Source organism: Oncorhynchus clarkii, chromosome 20 (assembly GCF_045791955.1).
Source record: "Oncorhynchus clarkii lewisi isolate Uvic-CL-2024 chromosome 20, UVic_Ocla_1.0, whole genome shotgun sequence".
Taxonomy (NCBI): Eukaryota; Metazoa; Chordata; class Actinopteri; order Salmoniformes; family Salmonidae; genus Oncorhynchus; species Oncorhynchus clarkii.
Window position 1 is genome coordinate 86,563,338 of NC_092166.1, and position 14,710 is coordinate 86,578,047.

General features: G+C 43.5%; 1 protein-coding gene across 4 annotated transcripts in view; it reads right to left on the reverse strand.

Moving 5' to 3' along the window:
• The window catches only part of LOC139377011 (calpain-2 catalytic subunit-like), a 36,940-nt gene extending 22,459 nt beyond the window's left edge, over positions 1-14,481 (reverse strand). For 3 of the 4 annotated variants that reach the window (XR_011627980.1, XR_011627981.1, XM_071120075.1), the window contains exons 1-3: positions 13,701-14,479; positions 9,529-9,598; positions 4,170-4,291 (exon numbers count right to left, since the gene is read on the reverse strand). Coding sequence is in view for 2 of the 4 variants with exons in the window: in XM_071120075.1 (XP_070976176.1) it covers positions 4,170-4,291; positions 9,529-9,598; positions 13,701-13,937 (429 nt within the window). In the remaining 2 variants the exon portion in view is untranslated. Of the gene's footprint in view, positions 1-4,169; positions 4,292-9,528; positions 9,599-13,700 lie in introns of all 4 variants that reach the window. The other variant, XM_071120076.1, reaches the window with a different exon arrangement.
• Between the last annotated feature and the right edge of the window lie 229 nt (positions 14,482-14,710).

A 14,710-nucleotide genomic window follows, 5' to 3' on the forward strand; every position in this document is an offset into this window, starting at 1 on the left:
TCCTCTCCTAGTGGTAGTGTTGACAGAGAGCAGCCTCTCCTCTCCTAGTGGTAGTGTTGACGTGAGCCATTTTTGAAAGATATAACATCAGCCATCGACAACTACACAAGTTTTGCTACTTTTCTCAACAACATTGATGCCCTGATTGTACCAGGAGCTATCAACAGACTTGACACAACGCTGCCAAACAAGATGTAGCTACAAACATAACAGAGTTGAAAGGTTCCAGTCTGCCGTGAAGCGTTCCTACATGTATACAGGTCAGAGTCTAGCTACATTTTACAGATATAACTTTATAATTTAGTCAGAAAGTCATGTTTATTGCAAAACGTTAGCTTGCTGGCTCGCTTGCTAACGTTACGTGTATAATCTGTGTAGTAATATAATTTGAATCAGAAAACCATTTGCATTGCTAGTTATAGCCTAATGTTAGCTAGCTAACATTGAACCTAGTTTGTTGGCTTTAGCTACCTGCAGATTCCTACTACAGTTATGACAATGTTTGTATTGGTAGTAGTATGAGTTGGGGTTATGCCAGTTCATTGTTTAGTTAAACAAAAGACTCCACTCTGGACCATCAGAACAGCCAGGTGTGTCTGGGGGGTGATTACGGCCATCTATTGTATTTCATGTCGAGACAATTACCGCTTACGTCTTTTGTATCCTGTGACAAATGAACTTGGATTTGATTGGATACAGGGTGTGTTTACCACAGGGCCTCACGTTAATCCTTAAAGAGATGGGTGGGGGGTGGGGGGGGGTGAACGATGCTGAATGGGTGTAGCCAAAGAAGAGCTCTCCAGTAGGTGTACCAACACATTCAATGGTCATTTTCTCAAAACTGGGGTTACAGGTTTATCAACATTCAAAGCAGAATTGCTTTCCTCGTTGTTCCTCAACTGTAGCCCATGTTTAGATGTTCCTGTTTAGTAAACATTCCATTTTGCTGGTTAAAGCCAGGTTTTTCTGGTTGGTTTCCAACATCTCACAACCTAGATCCTAAATGTTTAATCTTGTGAACTAAGTTTATTTAAAATATACTATTTTGTAGCTCTGAGTCTCTACTATTATCCAATGTGTAAAAATACACCATATCAAATGATGCAACATAAGACCGAATCGAGGCGGCCGGCCACATTGGATTTATCTGGCCATGTAAATCCCGTAGACACACAGTACCAGTCAACAGTGTGGACACCTCCTCATTCCAGAGTTTTTCTTTATTTTTACTATGTTCTACTATTGTAGAATAATAGTGAAGACATCAAAACTACGAAATAACACGTATGGAATCATGTAGTAACCAAAAAAAGTGTTAAACAAATCTAAATATATTTTGAGATTCTTTAAAGTAGCCACCCTTTGCCTTGATGACAGCTTTGCAGCCTCTTGGTATTCTCTCAAGTGCTCATGATTCCATGTGTGTTATTTCATAGTGTTGATGTCTTTTCTATTATTTACAATGTAGAAAATAAAGTACAAACACCTTGAATGAGTAGGTGTTGTAACTTTTGACTGGTACTGTGGATATTACACATAAAACAACCTGACACACACAAGGGGGCGGGGGGGGGAGAGAGAGAGAGAGAGAGAGAGAGAGAGAGAGAGAGAGAGAGAGAGAGAGAGAGAGAGAGAGAGACGCACAAGTAGAACAATGGAGTCACTAAACCTCAGGCTGAGGACTGTTTCACCCAGGGATGTAGCAGAGTCACTAAACCTCAGGCTGAGGACTGTTTCACCCAGGGATGTAGCAGAGTCACTAAACCTTGAGTGCCAATCGAGTCCAATCTGGAGTCCGAATCCCAGTGCGCGAGTCCTGGTCCAAGTGCTCATCTCTGAGTCCACATTAACTCAACATAAAGTCATTTCCCCAGTCAGATACAGCGTAGTGGCAAGAGGAAATGTCCTTTCTGTGCCAACAAATATTTGCATTTAGTCTACTGATAATGTTACCAGGGCCACACAAAAACATTCTGCCACCCGAGTGGTGCACCGCAGTGCTTGAGGCATCACTACAGACCCGGGTTCGATCCTGGCAGTGACCGCGAGACCCATGAGGCGGCGCACGATTGGCACGGCGTCGTCCAGGATGTCCTTATCCCACCGCACTCTAGCGACTCCTTGTGGCGGAACGGGCGCCTCCACGCTGACTTTGTTCACCAGTTGTACGGCGTTTCCTCCGACACATTGGTGTGGCTGGCTCCCGGGTTAAGCGAGCAGTGTGTCAAGAAGCAGTGCGGCATGGCAGGGTCGTGTTTCGGAGGACGCACGGCTCTCAACCTTTGCCTCTCCCAAGTCCATACGGGAGTAATGGACTGTAACTACCAATTGGGGAGAAAGAAGGGGTAAAAAGTACACCCACTCCAATTTTTTTAATTTTTTTATTGTTTTATTGAGCGTTGCAGATAGAAATGCCATGAATAGAGCAGACGTTATTCCTTATTGTATGTGGTGGTTGTTCCCCCTGTAGCTCACCAGCTGATGTAGGTTGTATGTGGTGGTTGTCCCCCCTGTAGCTCACCAGCTGATGTCGGCTGTATGTACCGGTTGTCCCCTCTGTAGCTCACCAGCTGATGTAGGTTGTATGTACCAGTTGTCACCCCTGTAGCTCACCAGCTGATGTAGGTTGTATGTGGTGGTTGTCCCCCCTGTAGCTCACCAGCTGATGTCGGCTGTATGTACCAGTTGTCCCCCCTGTAGCTCACCAGCTGATGTCGGCTGTATGTACCGGTTGTCCCCTCTGTAGCTCACCAGCTGATGTAGGTTGTATGTACCAGTTGTCCCCTCTGTAGCTCACCAGCTGATGTAGGTTGTATGTGGTGGTTGTCCCCCCTGTAGCTCACCAGCTGATGTAGGTTGTATGTACCAGTTGTCCCCGCTGTAGCTCACCAGCTGATGTAGGTTGTATGTGGTGGTTGTCCCCCCTGTAGCTCACCAGCTCTTGTATGTTGTATGTGGTGGTTGTCCCCCCTGTAGCTCACCAGCTGATGTAGGTTGTATGTACCAGTTGTCCCCCCTGTAGCTCACCAGCTGATGTAGGTTGTATGTGGTGGTTGTCCCCCCTGTAGCTCACCAGCTGATGTCGGCTGTATGTACCAGTTGTCCCCGCTGTAGCTCACCAGCTGATGTAGGTTGTATGTGGTGGTTGTCCCCCCTGTAGCTCACCAGCTCTTGTATGTTGTATGTGGTGGTTGTCCCCCCTGTAGCTCACCAGCTGATGTAGGTTGTATGTGGTGGTTGTCCCCCCAAAGCTCACCAGCTGATGTAGGTTGTATGTGGTGGTTGTCCCCCCTGTAGCTCACCAGCTGATGTAGGTTGTATGTGGTGGTTGTCCCCCCAAAGCTCACCAGCTGATGTCGGCTGTATGTACCAGTTGTCCCCCCTGTAGCTCACCAGCTGATGTAGGTTGTATGTGGTGGTTGTCCCCTCTGTAGCTCACCAGCTGATGTCGGTTGTATGTACCAGTTGTCCCCCCTGTAGCTCACCAGCTGATGTTGGTTGTATGTACCAGTTGTCCCCCCTGTAGCTCACCAGCTGATGTAGGTTGTATGTGGTGGTTGTCCCCCCTGTAGCTCACCAGCTTATGTAGGTTGTATGTGGTGGTTGTCCCCCCTGTAGCTCACCAGCTTATGTAGGTTGTATGTGGTGGTTGTCCCCCCTGTAGCTCACCAGCTGATGTAGGTTGTATGTGGTGGTTGTCCCCCCTGTAGCTCACCAGCTGATGTAGGTTGTATGTACCAGTTGTCCCCCCTGTAGCTCACCAGCTGATGTAGGTTGTATGTACCGGGTGAGACGCTTCCTTCCCACTACTGAACTGTGTTGCTGCTAATATTAAATGGTGCTTTGTGACTGAAAATCTCTCCAAAAACCCTTGTCCAATCCACTTAGTAGTCAAATTTTAGTCACAGAGAAAACTGTGAAATTACTTTTGTTTAGTTCTAATTTTTTCCGGGTCTATTTAGTCACTTACTCTCATCAATTGCCACTGAAAAATATAAATATTTTAGTCACTATATTTGTTAAAGTAAATGAACACTGGCCTGCGCACCAAATTGCACGCTATTCCCTTTATAATGCACTACACTTTTTTTTTATACCAGAGCCTAGTTTAAAAGTGGTGCACTATATAGGGAGGCATTTTGGGATGCAGTCTGTGACACCGTCTCTACCTGGAAGTGAAAGATCCCAGCGTACTCTCCACGTCCAAAGCCTTGTCCTGCAGGAACAACCCGGGCCATCACATCTTCATTCAGGGTCAGAGAGGCGATGGCCGCCAGGAGCCAGCAGTCACCTGGAGGGGGAAACAGAGAAGAGAGACTAAGGGAGTGGAGGTCATCACAGGTCAGAGAGAGACGAAGGGAGTGGAGGTCATCACAGGTCAGAGAGAGACGAAGGGAGTGGAGGTCATCACAGGTCAGAGAGACGAAGGGAGTGGAAGTCATCACAGGTCAGAGAGACGAAGGGAGTGGAGGTCATCACAGGTCAGAGAGAGACGAAGGGAGTGGAGGTCATCACAGGTCAGAGAGAGACGAAGGGAGTGGAGGTCATCACAGGTCAGAGACTAAGGGAGTGGAGGTCATCACAGGTCAGAGAGACTAAGGGAGTGGAGGTCATCACAGGTCAGAGAGAGACGAAGGGAGTGGAGGTCATCACAGGTCAGAGAGACGAAGGGAGTGGAGGTCATCACAGGTCAGAGAGACGAAGGGAGTGGAGGTCATCACAGGTCAGAGAGACGAAGGGAGTGGAGGTCACAGGTCAGAGAGACGAAGGGAGTGGAGGTCATCACAGGTCAGAGAGACGAAGGGAGTGGAGGTCATCTCAGGTCAGAGAGACGAAGGGAGTGGAGGTCATCACAGGTCAGAGAGACGAAGGGAGTGGAGGTCACAGGTCAGAGAGACGAAGGGAGTGGAGGTCATCACAGGTCAGAGAGACGAAGGGAGTGGAGGTCACAGGTCAGAGAGACTAAGGGAGAGGAGGTCATCACAGGTCAGAGAGACGTGAGAGTGGAGTTCATCACTGGTCAGTATTCAAACCTCATTCTGAACATTCCTGATTGATTGATTGCTTTTCATTCTATACTGAAAAAATATATAAACACAACATGCAACAATGTCTAGGATTTTACTGAGTTACAGCTCATAGAAGGAAATCAGTCAATTTAAATAAATTCATTAGGCCCTAATCTATGGATTTCACATGACTGGGCAGGGGAGTAGACATGGGTGGGCCTTGGAGGGCATAGGGCCACCCACTTGGGAGCCAGGCTCAGCCAATCAGAATGAGTTTTTCCCCACAAAAGGGATTTATTACAGACAGAAATACTCCTCGTTTTCATCAGCTGCCCGGGTATCTGGTCTCAGACGATCCCGCAGGTAAAGAAGCCGGATGTGGAGGTCCTGGGCTGGTCATACCATAACCCCACCTTCACCACTCTGTTCACAACGTTGACATCAGCAAACAGTCCACCCATACAACCCCATACACGTGGTCTGCAGTTGTCAGGCCGGTTGGACGTACCGCCAAATTCTCTCAAACAAAGTTTGCGGCGGCTTATGGTTGAGAAATGAACATTCAATTCTCTGGGAACGGTTCAATGGGATGCTCCCTCAAAACTTGAGACATCTGTGGCATTGTGTTGTGTGACAAAACTGCACATTTTAGAGTGGCCGTTTATTGTCCCCAGCACAAGGTGCACCTGTGTAATGATCATGCTGTTTAATCAGCATCTTGATATGCCACACCTGTCAGGTGGATGGATTATCTTGGCGAAGGAGAAATACTCACTAACAGGGATGTAAACAAACATTTGAGAGAAATCAGCTTTTTGTGCGTATAGAACATTTCTGGGATCTTTTATTTCAGCACTTGAAACATGGGACCAACACTTTACATGTTGCGTTTTATATTTTTGTTCATTCTAATAACTGTACACACACACACAACCAGTGAAAGCCACCCTACAAAACACACAACAGTTCCCTACACAGCCCAGTTCAGTTCCACAGAAGATATTCACATTAAAAAGAGAACAGCTGACCTCAGTACAGTTCACAGTCTCAGCATGTCGTCTGTCCCGTGCACTCGTCAGTACTGGGACTTGCATTTGTGGACACGATTTCTCTATAAACCAATTGTTTTGACTTTAGTTACAGTAAATTAGTATGTCTACTGGGTTGATCAACAATCAGAAAAGGGACACTGAAGGAGTATTGACAGTTATAAATGAGTGCTCCTCCTATTACAATAATATGTTGTTATAAAGACAACTTGTATGAGACCCTGCAAGGGACTAATGTGACCCAGATTGCAGACCCAGAGCTTTGCAAAATATGTGTTATGCAGAGAGTGTGTGTGTGTCTAAAGATGTGTTATGCAAAATATATCTGGCACAGTGTGTTTGTTTAAAGAGCCTGAAATGATCAAAACATCCTGCTCTGACTGGGCATCATCACTAGCCTGGATTAACCAGACGGAACTTCAGTGTCTATGGTGAGACAGTGATTTAACCAATAGCCACACTATTGAATATGCTGTCTGACAGTAACACAGACACCGGGAACTGATATATCCTGGAAACAAACACAGAACCTGATATATCCTGGAAACAAACACAGAACCCCGGGAACTGATATATCCTGGAAACAAACACAGAACCCTGAGAACTGATATATCCTGGAAACAAACACAGAACCCCGAGAACTGATATATCCTGGAAACAAACACAGAACCCCGGGAACTGATATATCCTGGAAACAAACACAGAACCGCAAGAACTGACATATCCTGGAAACAAACACAGAACCCTGATAACTGATATATCCTGGAAACAAACACAGAACCCCGAGAACTGATATATCCTGGAAACAAAAACAGCAGATAGCCTAGCAGTTAAGAGCATTGGGCCAGTACACTAGTCTACTCTGTTGGGTTAATGACAGTACACTAGACTACCCTGTTGGGTTAATGACAGTACACTAGTCTACCCTGCTGGGTTACTGACAGTACACTAGTCTACCCTGCTGGGTTAATGACATGCCAGTACACTAGTCTACCCTGCTGGGTTAATGACAGGCCAGTACACTAGTCTACCCTGCTAGGTTAATGACAGGCCAGTACACTAGTCTACCCTGCTGGGTTAATGATAGTACACTAGTCTACCCTGCTGGGTCAATGACAGGCCAGTACACTAGTCTACCCTGCTGGGCTAATGACAGTACACTAGTCTACCCTGTTGGGTTAATGACAGTACACTAGTCTACCCTGTTGGGTTAATGACAGTACACTAGTCTACCCTGCTGGGTTAATGACAGTACACTAGCCTACCCTGCTGGGCTAATGACAGTACACTAGTCTACCCTGCTGGGCTAATGACAGGCCAGTACACTAGTCTACCCTGCTGGGTTACTGACAGTACACTAGTCTACCCTGCTGGGTTAATGACAGGTCAGTACACTAGTCTACCCTGCTGGGCTAATGACAGTACACTAGTCTACCCTGCTGGGCTAATGACAGTACACTAGTCTACCCTGCTGGGTTAATGACAGTACACTAGTCTACCCTGCTGGGTTAATGACAGTACACTAGTATACCCTGCTGGGTTAATGACAGGCCAGGTACACTAGTCTACCCTGCTGGGCTAATGACAGGCCAGTACACTAGTCTACCCTGTTGGGTTAATGACAGGCCAGTACACTAGTCTACCCTGCTGGGTTAATGACAGGCCAGTACACTAGTCTACCATGCTGGGTTAATGACAGTACACTAGTCTACCCTGCTTGGTTAATGACAGGCCAGTACACTAGTCTACCCTGCTGGGTTAATGACAGTACACTAGTCTACCCTGTTGGGTTAATGACAGTACACTAGACTACCCTGCTGGGTTAATGACAGTACACTAGTCTACCCTGCTGGGTTAATGACAGGCCAGTACACTAGTCTACCCTGCTGGGTTAATGACAGGCCAGTACACTAGTCTACCCTGCTGGGTTAATGACAGGCCAGTACACTAGTCTACCCTGCTGGGTTAATGACAGGCCAGTACACTAGTCTACCCTGCTGGGTTAATGACAGTACACTAGTCTACCCTGCTGGGTTAATGACAGGCCAGTACACTAGTCTACCCTGCTGTATTAATGACAGGCCAGTACACTAGTCTACCCTGCTGGGTTAATGATAGGACAGGCCACTAGTCTACCCTGCTGGGTTAATGACAGGCCAGTACACTAGTCTACCATGCTGGGTTAATGACAGGCCAGTACACTAGTCTACCCTGCTGGGTTAATGATAGGACAGGCCACTAGTCTACCCTGTTGGATTAACACACAAATAAACACCATGCCAAAGCTCGTCTCGCTTTGTCAGAAATCTTCTTTGTTAGAGAAGATTTGTAACCGGTTGAGGGTGAGGCTAGTTGTGAGCAAATGGAAAGGGAAGTGGGTCTCATTTCCAGTAACTGGCTCTGTTAAGACTTCCTCCCAGCATGGTAACTGAGCTGGTTTCCATAGAGATATCTCGGTTTGTCCATATTTTCTACTATACCTCATTACAGAGATAACAACATATCATGTTTTATATTATTATACCTCAGAGATAACATTACATGTTTTATACCTCAGAAATAAAAACCTGCCATGTTTTATATTATTATACCTCATGACAGAGATAACAACCTGACATGTTTTATATTTATTATACCTCATGACAGAGATAACAACCTGACATGTTTTATATTATTATACCTCATGACAGAGATAACAACCTGACATGTTTTAAATGATACCTCATGACAGAGATAACAACCTGACATGTTTTAAATGATACCTCATGACAGAGATAACAACCTGACATGTTTTATATTATTATACCTCATGACAGAGATAACAACCTGACATGTTTTAAATGATACCTCATGACAGAGATAACAACCTGACATGTTTTATATTATTATACCTCATGACAGAGATAACCTGACATGTTTTAAATGATACCTCATGACAGAGATAACAACCTGACATGTTTTAAATGATACCTCATGACAGAGATAACAACCTGACATGTTTTAAATGATACCTCATGACAGAGATAACCTGACATGTTTTAAATGATAACTCATGACAGAGATAACAACCTGACATGTTTTATATTATTATACCTCATGACAGAGATAACAACCTGACATGTTTTAAATGATACCTCATGACAGAGATAACCTGACATGTTTTAAATGATACCTCATGACAGAGATAACAACCTGACATGTTTTATATTATACAGTACTTTAGAGAGACAACAACCTGACATGGAGGCTGTTCAGTGGTAGTCTAGGAAACCAAATCACCTGTGTAATAACTGATTAAAGCAATAACTGAATGTTATTACATATGCTGTGATCAATCACATTAACTTTTACTATACCATCTCCTCCTCACAGCTGAAACCATGGATACTGTTACAAACCGGCGACCCTGTGGTTTTGGTTTGGTTCCTGTTTTGGTTCCTGTTTTGGTACCAAATATGAAAGTGACTTACCCAAGCCGCCTTGACAGATGTCGGTTCTCGAGGCTCCACCAACGATGAACTCCGGGCTGGACACCAGCTCCTATTCAGGGAGAGACGACCAAAGCATGAGTAAAACTGTGAAAGATATTACTGAGAATTTCAATAAAATAAAAGTACAGATTTTGGGGCTTCCAAACTTTGCAGCCCTAATTAAAGCAATACGCTAGCTTGGGGGGAATAACTGCACTATGAGCTACTAGTGTAGCCTCAGTTATTTCATAGAGCACTGCATTTGTTATATTATCTACTCTACTATTCAGGGACCATTACATGATTAAAACTGTGTTTTGAACTTTTAAAGTGTTTCCAGATTTCTATTAAATAAAACAAATATTTTTTTGTTACGTTCAAAAGGCTTTCCTGCGAAGTCGTGACTTGCGACATACGCCTAGTTACCTGAATCAGGTCACATATGACCTATAATTAATTACAATACGAGTTAAATAGTTTTAATTCCAAAACAATTGTAATTAAGCATGTTTAAAAAAAAAGGCTATTTTCTGTGTTTGAATGGTGTGGGCGTATACCGGTGATTAAAACCATTCATGCGAGTAGACCGCTGATTGGCTCAGGGGGATTTCACCATAGCTCAGGAGCTCAGGAGGATTTCACCATAGCAAGCATTTTAAATAGTCTGTTAGATATGGGCGGGGGGGGGGGGGGGGGGGGGGGGGGGGGGTATTCTCCTATTTATGCTTTGGCCACAAATACGAGTATAGGATGAGTCAACAACATTATCTGGGTATGAGTTAACAGAATATTAACTTCTAAAAGTCTGATTTTCACTAGACAGTAGCATTCATAGCAGATTTGACTAAAAGGATCAGTCATTATCCAATAATAGTTATGAAATAAAAGCACATGGGAATGAAGCGGGTAGACTGATACACATTAAAGTCATGCACGAGTAAAGGGTAGGGTCCACGATGACCTAATGTAACCTCAATTGTCTCAAAGTCTACGAGTCGATCTGTTGAGAGACAAAACAAAAAGGTGTAGGATCAGATGACTAACGCCAATCTGAATAGTTGGAGGATGAGTCACCACCAACCACCACCCTGACCATGTTCCTCGTTCATTTAGCCGTACGGTAACAGTTTCAGTCGTTTTGGATACAAGTGATTCCTTTACGCCCAACGGTCCAATCATATCAAACAGATTACAAGCTTCTGGACACGCCCATCAGACTACTGTGACATCACTGACCCAGGCTATAAAGAGATATTCCCAGTGAGGGATTGTGTTTGATGATAAAGATTTAGATCAGAACAAAGTATATATATATATATATATATATATATCTCTTCATCATGTCTGATACATATTATATCCTGAAACACAAGTTGGGAAAAAGAAAAGCCCAGATTCAGACTTTTTCTAAATAAAATGGAATATTATTTGAAAATGCTGCATAGGCTGAAAACATTAAAGCAAAGGCAACCCTAAAATGTATGGCCTGTTAAGCCTTATGAACCCTAAAATGATCAGTCAAAATCATGTTTCTCTTGAAAGGTGGTGATATTTGAAGGAAACCAGATCAAAGTATGATAAACTGACTGTTTCTTCTACATTGATAACGTTTGATCATGAAGTTACTGTCTTCCCTCAAGTCAAACACTTGGATTCATTATTAAGAGGACAAGGTGACATCACCTTAACTCTCATTTGAATAAACCAATGGTAACATGATATTCTCTTACCTCATTTAAATAAGTCCTGCCTTGTAACCAACATTGGAGAAGGCGTGTTTGCAAAGGGGCGTGGTTTATATAGCTAGATAGCTACTCTACTGGTGCCAACATTTGATTATAGGGTGTCAGCAAATATAATTAAAAGTTTACCCTATTCATCTATGGCAATGATACTTATATGTTTCCCCTTTCATCTGTAGCTGGTGTTAGCTAGTTACTGTCTAGCTAGGTCTTCATCTGTGTCTGGTGTTAGCTAGTTACTGGCTAGCTAGGTCTTCATCTGTGTCTGGTGTTAGCTAGTTACTGGCTATCTGGGTCTTCATCTGTGCCTGGTGTTAGCTAGTTACTGTCTAGCTAGGTCTTCATCTGTGTCTGGTGTTAGCTAATTACTGTCTAGCTAGCTCTTCATCTGTCTGGTGTTAGCTAGTTACTGGGTAGCTAGGTCTTCATCTGTGTCTGGTGTTAGCTAGTTACTGGCTAGCTAGTTCTCTGTCTGTGTTTAGTGTTAGCTAGTTACTGTCTAGCTAGGTCTTCATCTGTGTCTGGTGTTAGCTAGTTACTGGCTAGCTAGGTCTTCATCTGTGTCTGGTGTTAGCTAGTTACTGGCTATCTGGGTCTTCATCTGTGCCTGGTGTTAGCTAGTTACTGTCTAGCTAGGTCTTCATCTGTGTCTGGTGTTAGCTAATTACTGTCTAGCTAGCTCTTCATCTGTCTGGTGTTAGCTAGTTACTGGGTAGCTAGGTCTTCATCTGTGTCTGGTGTTAGCTAGTTACTGGCTAGCTAGTTCTCTGTCTGTGTTTAGTGTTAGCTAGTTACTGTCTAGCTAGGTCTTCATCTGTGTCTGGTGTTAGCTAGTTACTGGCTATCTGGGTCTTCAGTCAGCATGCAACAAAAGGGTGGGGGGGGGGGCTAGTCTTTCAAAACTCAGACGCATTTGTCAAGTCAACACAACTATCAGTGCTGCTGTGAACCGTATCACAAGAGAAATGCCAAACTAAAAATGTATTAAAATATATATATAATTGATGCAATTTCAATGTTGTTCGAGTTGCTTTGTGTATCACCACGCCGGTCTTTTCAAACTTCCTGGTAGTTAGCCATGAGAGAGACGTTTTTGTCTGTTGTTCTTGCCATAATATGGACTTGATATTTTACCAAATAGGGCCATCTTCTGTATACCACCCCTACCTTATCACAACTGATTGGCTCAAACTCATTAAGAAGGAAAGAAATTCCACAAAATAACTTCTAACAAGGCAGACATGTTAATTGAAACACATTCCAGGTGACTATCTCATGAAGCTGGTTGAGAGAATGCCAAGAGTATGCAAAGCTGTCATCAAGGCAAAGGGTGGCTACTTTGAATAATCTCAAATATAAAATATATTTTAATTGGTTTAACACTTTTTTGGTTACTACATGATTCCATATGTGTTATTTCATAGTTCTGATGTCTTCACTGTTATTCTACAATGTAGAACATAGTAAAAGAAAGAAAGAAAAACCATTGAATGAGTAGGTGTGTCCAAACTTTTGACTGCTATTGTACATATATATGGCAGCGGAAAACAATTGAGGAAACTGAACAGAAACATTTGAGGTATACATCTCGTCTTGTCTGCATCGTCCTCGAAGATAAAATGTGCAGCCAGGGAAACTTATTTCCTAAATTAGACATTCAAGTTTTTCCTTCATCTCTAATCCAGAATAGTTCCCGTTTTCTTTGCAATATTGTTTTTTATCAAACAGTACAGCTCTCAGATCATCACATAAAGAACTATCAAATAAAAAGTGAATTGTCCACCTCACCTAAAATCACAGACAGTACATAGTCCCTCTTCTTAATCTATGTCATTGAACCTACCTACTTCAATTACCAGAGGCAGTATACTGGTTCTCAACTGGACATACGTTTGGTTCCTGGTTAGGTGAGAGGTGACATAAGGTTCTGGATCATAGCTGTTTTTGATCTGGTTGTAAGTTCTGAGTTTTGGTTTAAACCATAAATCCGTTTTCTTTAGGGTTGGTTAACTTGTGTTTGATCATATTTACATTGCACCCTAACTTGTTTCTGTTGTAGATCAACTTCCTGTGTATAAAGTTGGTATGTTTTGTTTGGTATACGGTTTTATCAAATGTTTTGTTATAAAAAATAAAATAAATTCCAGCGATAGATAACGCTTTGGTCTATTTGGATCAATACAAATCCAGCCATAGAGCAGATATTTAACTTGTGCTTAAAGGCAGTAATTTACCCCAGGTCGTTTCCTAGATAACGCTTTGGTCTATTTTGATCAATATACATCCAGCCATAGAGCAGATATTTAACTTGTGCTTAAAGGCAGTAATTTACCCCAGGTCGTTTCCTAGATAACGCTTTGGTCTATTTTGATCAATATAAATCCAGCCATAGAGCAGACATTTAACTTGTGCTTAAAGGCAGTAACTTACCCCAGGTCGTTTCCATTGCACACCTCTGGTTTTGGAAGATCTCGGTCCGAGCTCATTGAATCCCAAGGACGCAGGTTCGGCTGGAAAAGTGGAATCCGTGAAAAGTGAACCTCTACCCAGACACTCGCTCCTGAGAGACTCGAAGTCTTGGTTTAGGTACTTCGACGCATTGGCATTAGTGCCAAATCCTGCGGCCAAAGCCCTCTTCTTGGCCAACGTTGATGCCACCCCAGCCATTGTGCAAGTCCTTTTTCTTGTCCTCTGTCGGGTCGGGTGGCTGACTGCGTCGACACAGTGAAAAGAGGAAAAGAGTTGGGATGTGTTTCACTGGTGGAAAAGTCTAAATTCCTTCTACGCCCCTGGTTTTTCAGGCGTGGTCTGTCTGCCTCTTGACTGCAAGTCAGTGCGAGTTTTTTTCCCCTCAACAATATGTACATAAGATTTCTGTTACCGGAACTGTTGCTTCTACACAACGTTTACTTGTTCAAAAGTATTTAGTGTGAATATGAACACTTTTTAGGCATATGCATCAAACAATCAACCACTCAATGAATCTGTTTGAGTATCATAACGGGGAGGATGAACATAAAGTCCGAGTCCACTCTAGTCTTAATAATCCGTTTGAACCTGACGCATCAGTCGTATCTCCATACAGGTAGACAGACAGACGCAGTTGAGAGGTTGGTGTCCGGTAGACGGTCTTCTTCCCTACGACTTGTGAGAGCCAGTGTGACCTGTGTAGATTTAAAATACTTCTGCGTTGATCGGAGAAAAGATGGCCACATGTTCAAGGGGTTGGTCTATTGATGTTGTCTTATGATAACGATAATTCTCCATTAAAATTAAACGCTGTGCTGCTGCACCGGTCTGCCTGTTGTGTGTTGGGGAGCATCAACGGGGGGGGGGGGGGGGGGGGGGGGGGTTGTATGTGTGAGTTGAGTACGTTCATATAAATGGTTGAAGGTGATTCCGGTCTTCAGTCTGATTTGTCGTAAAGATGCAGTAATGAA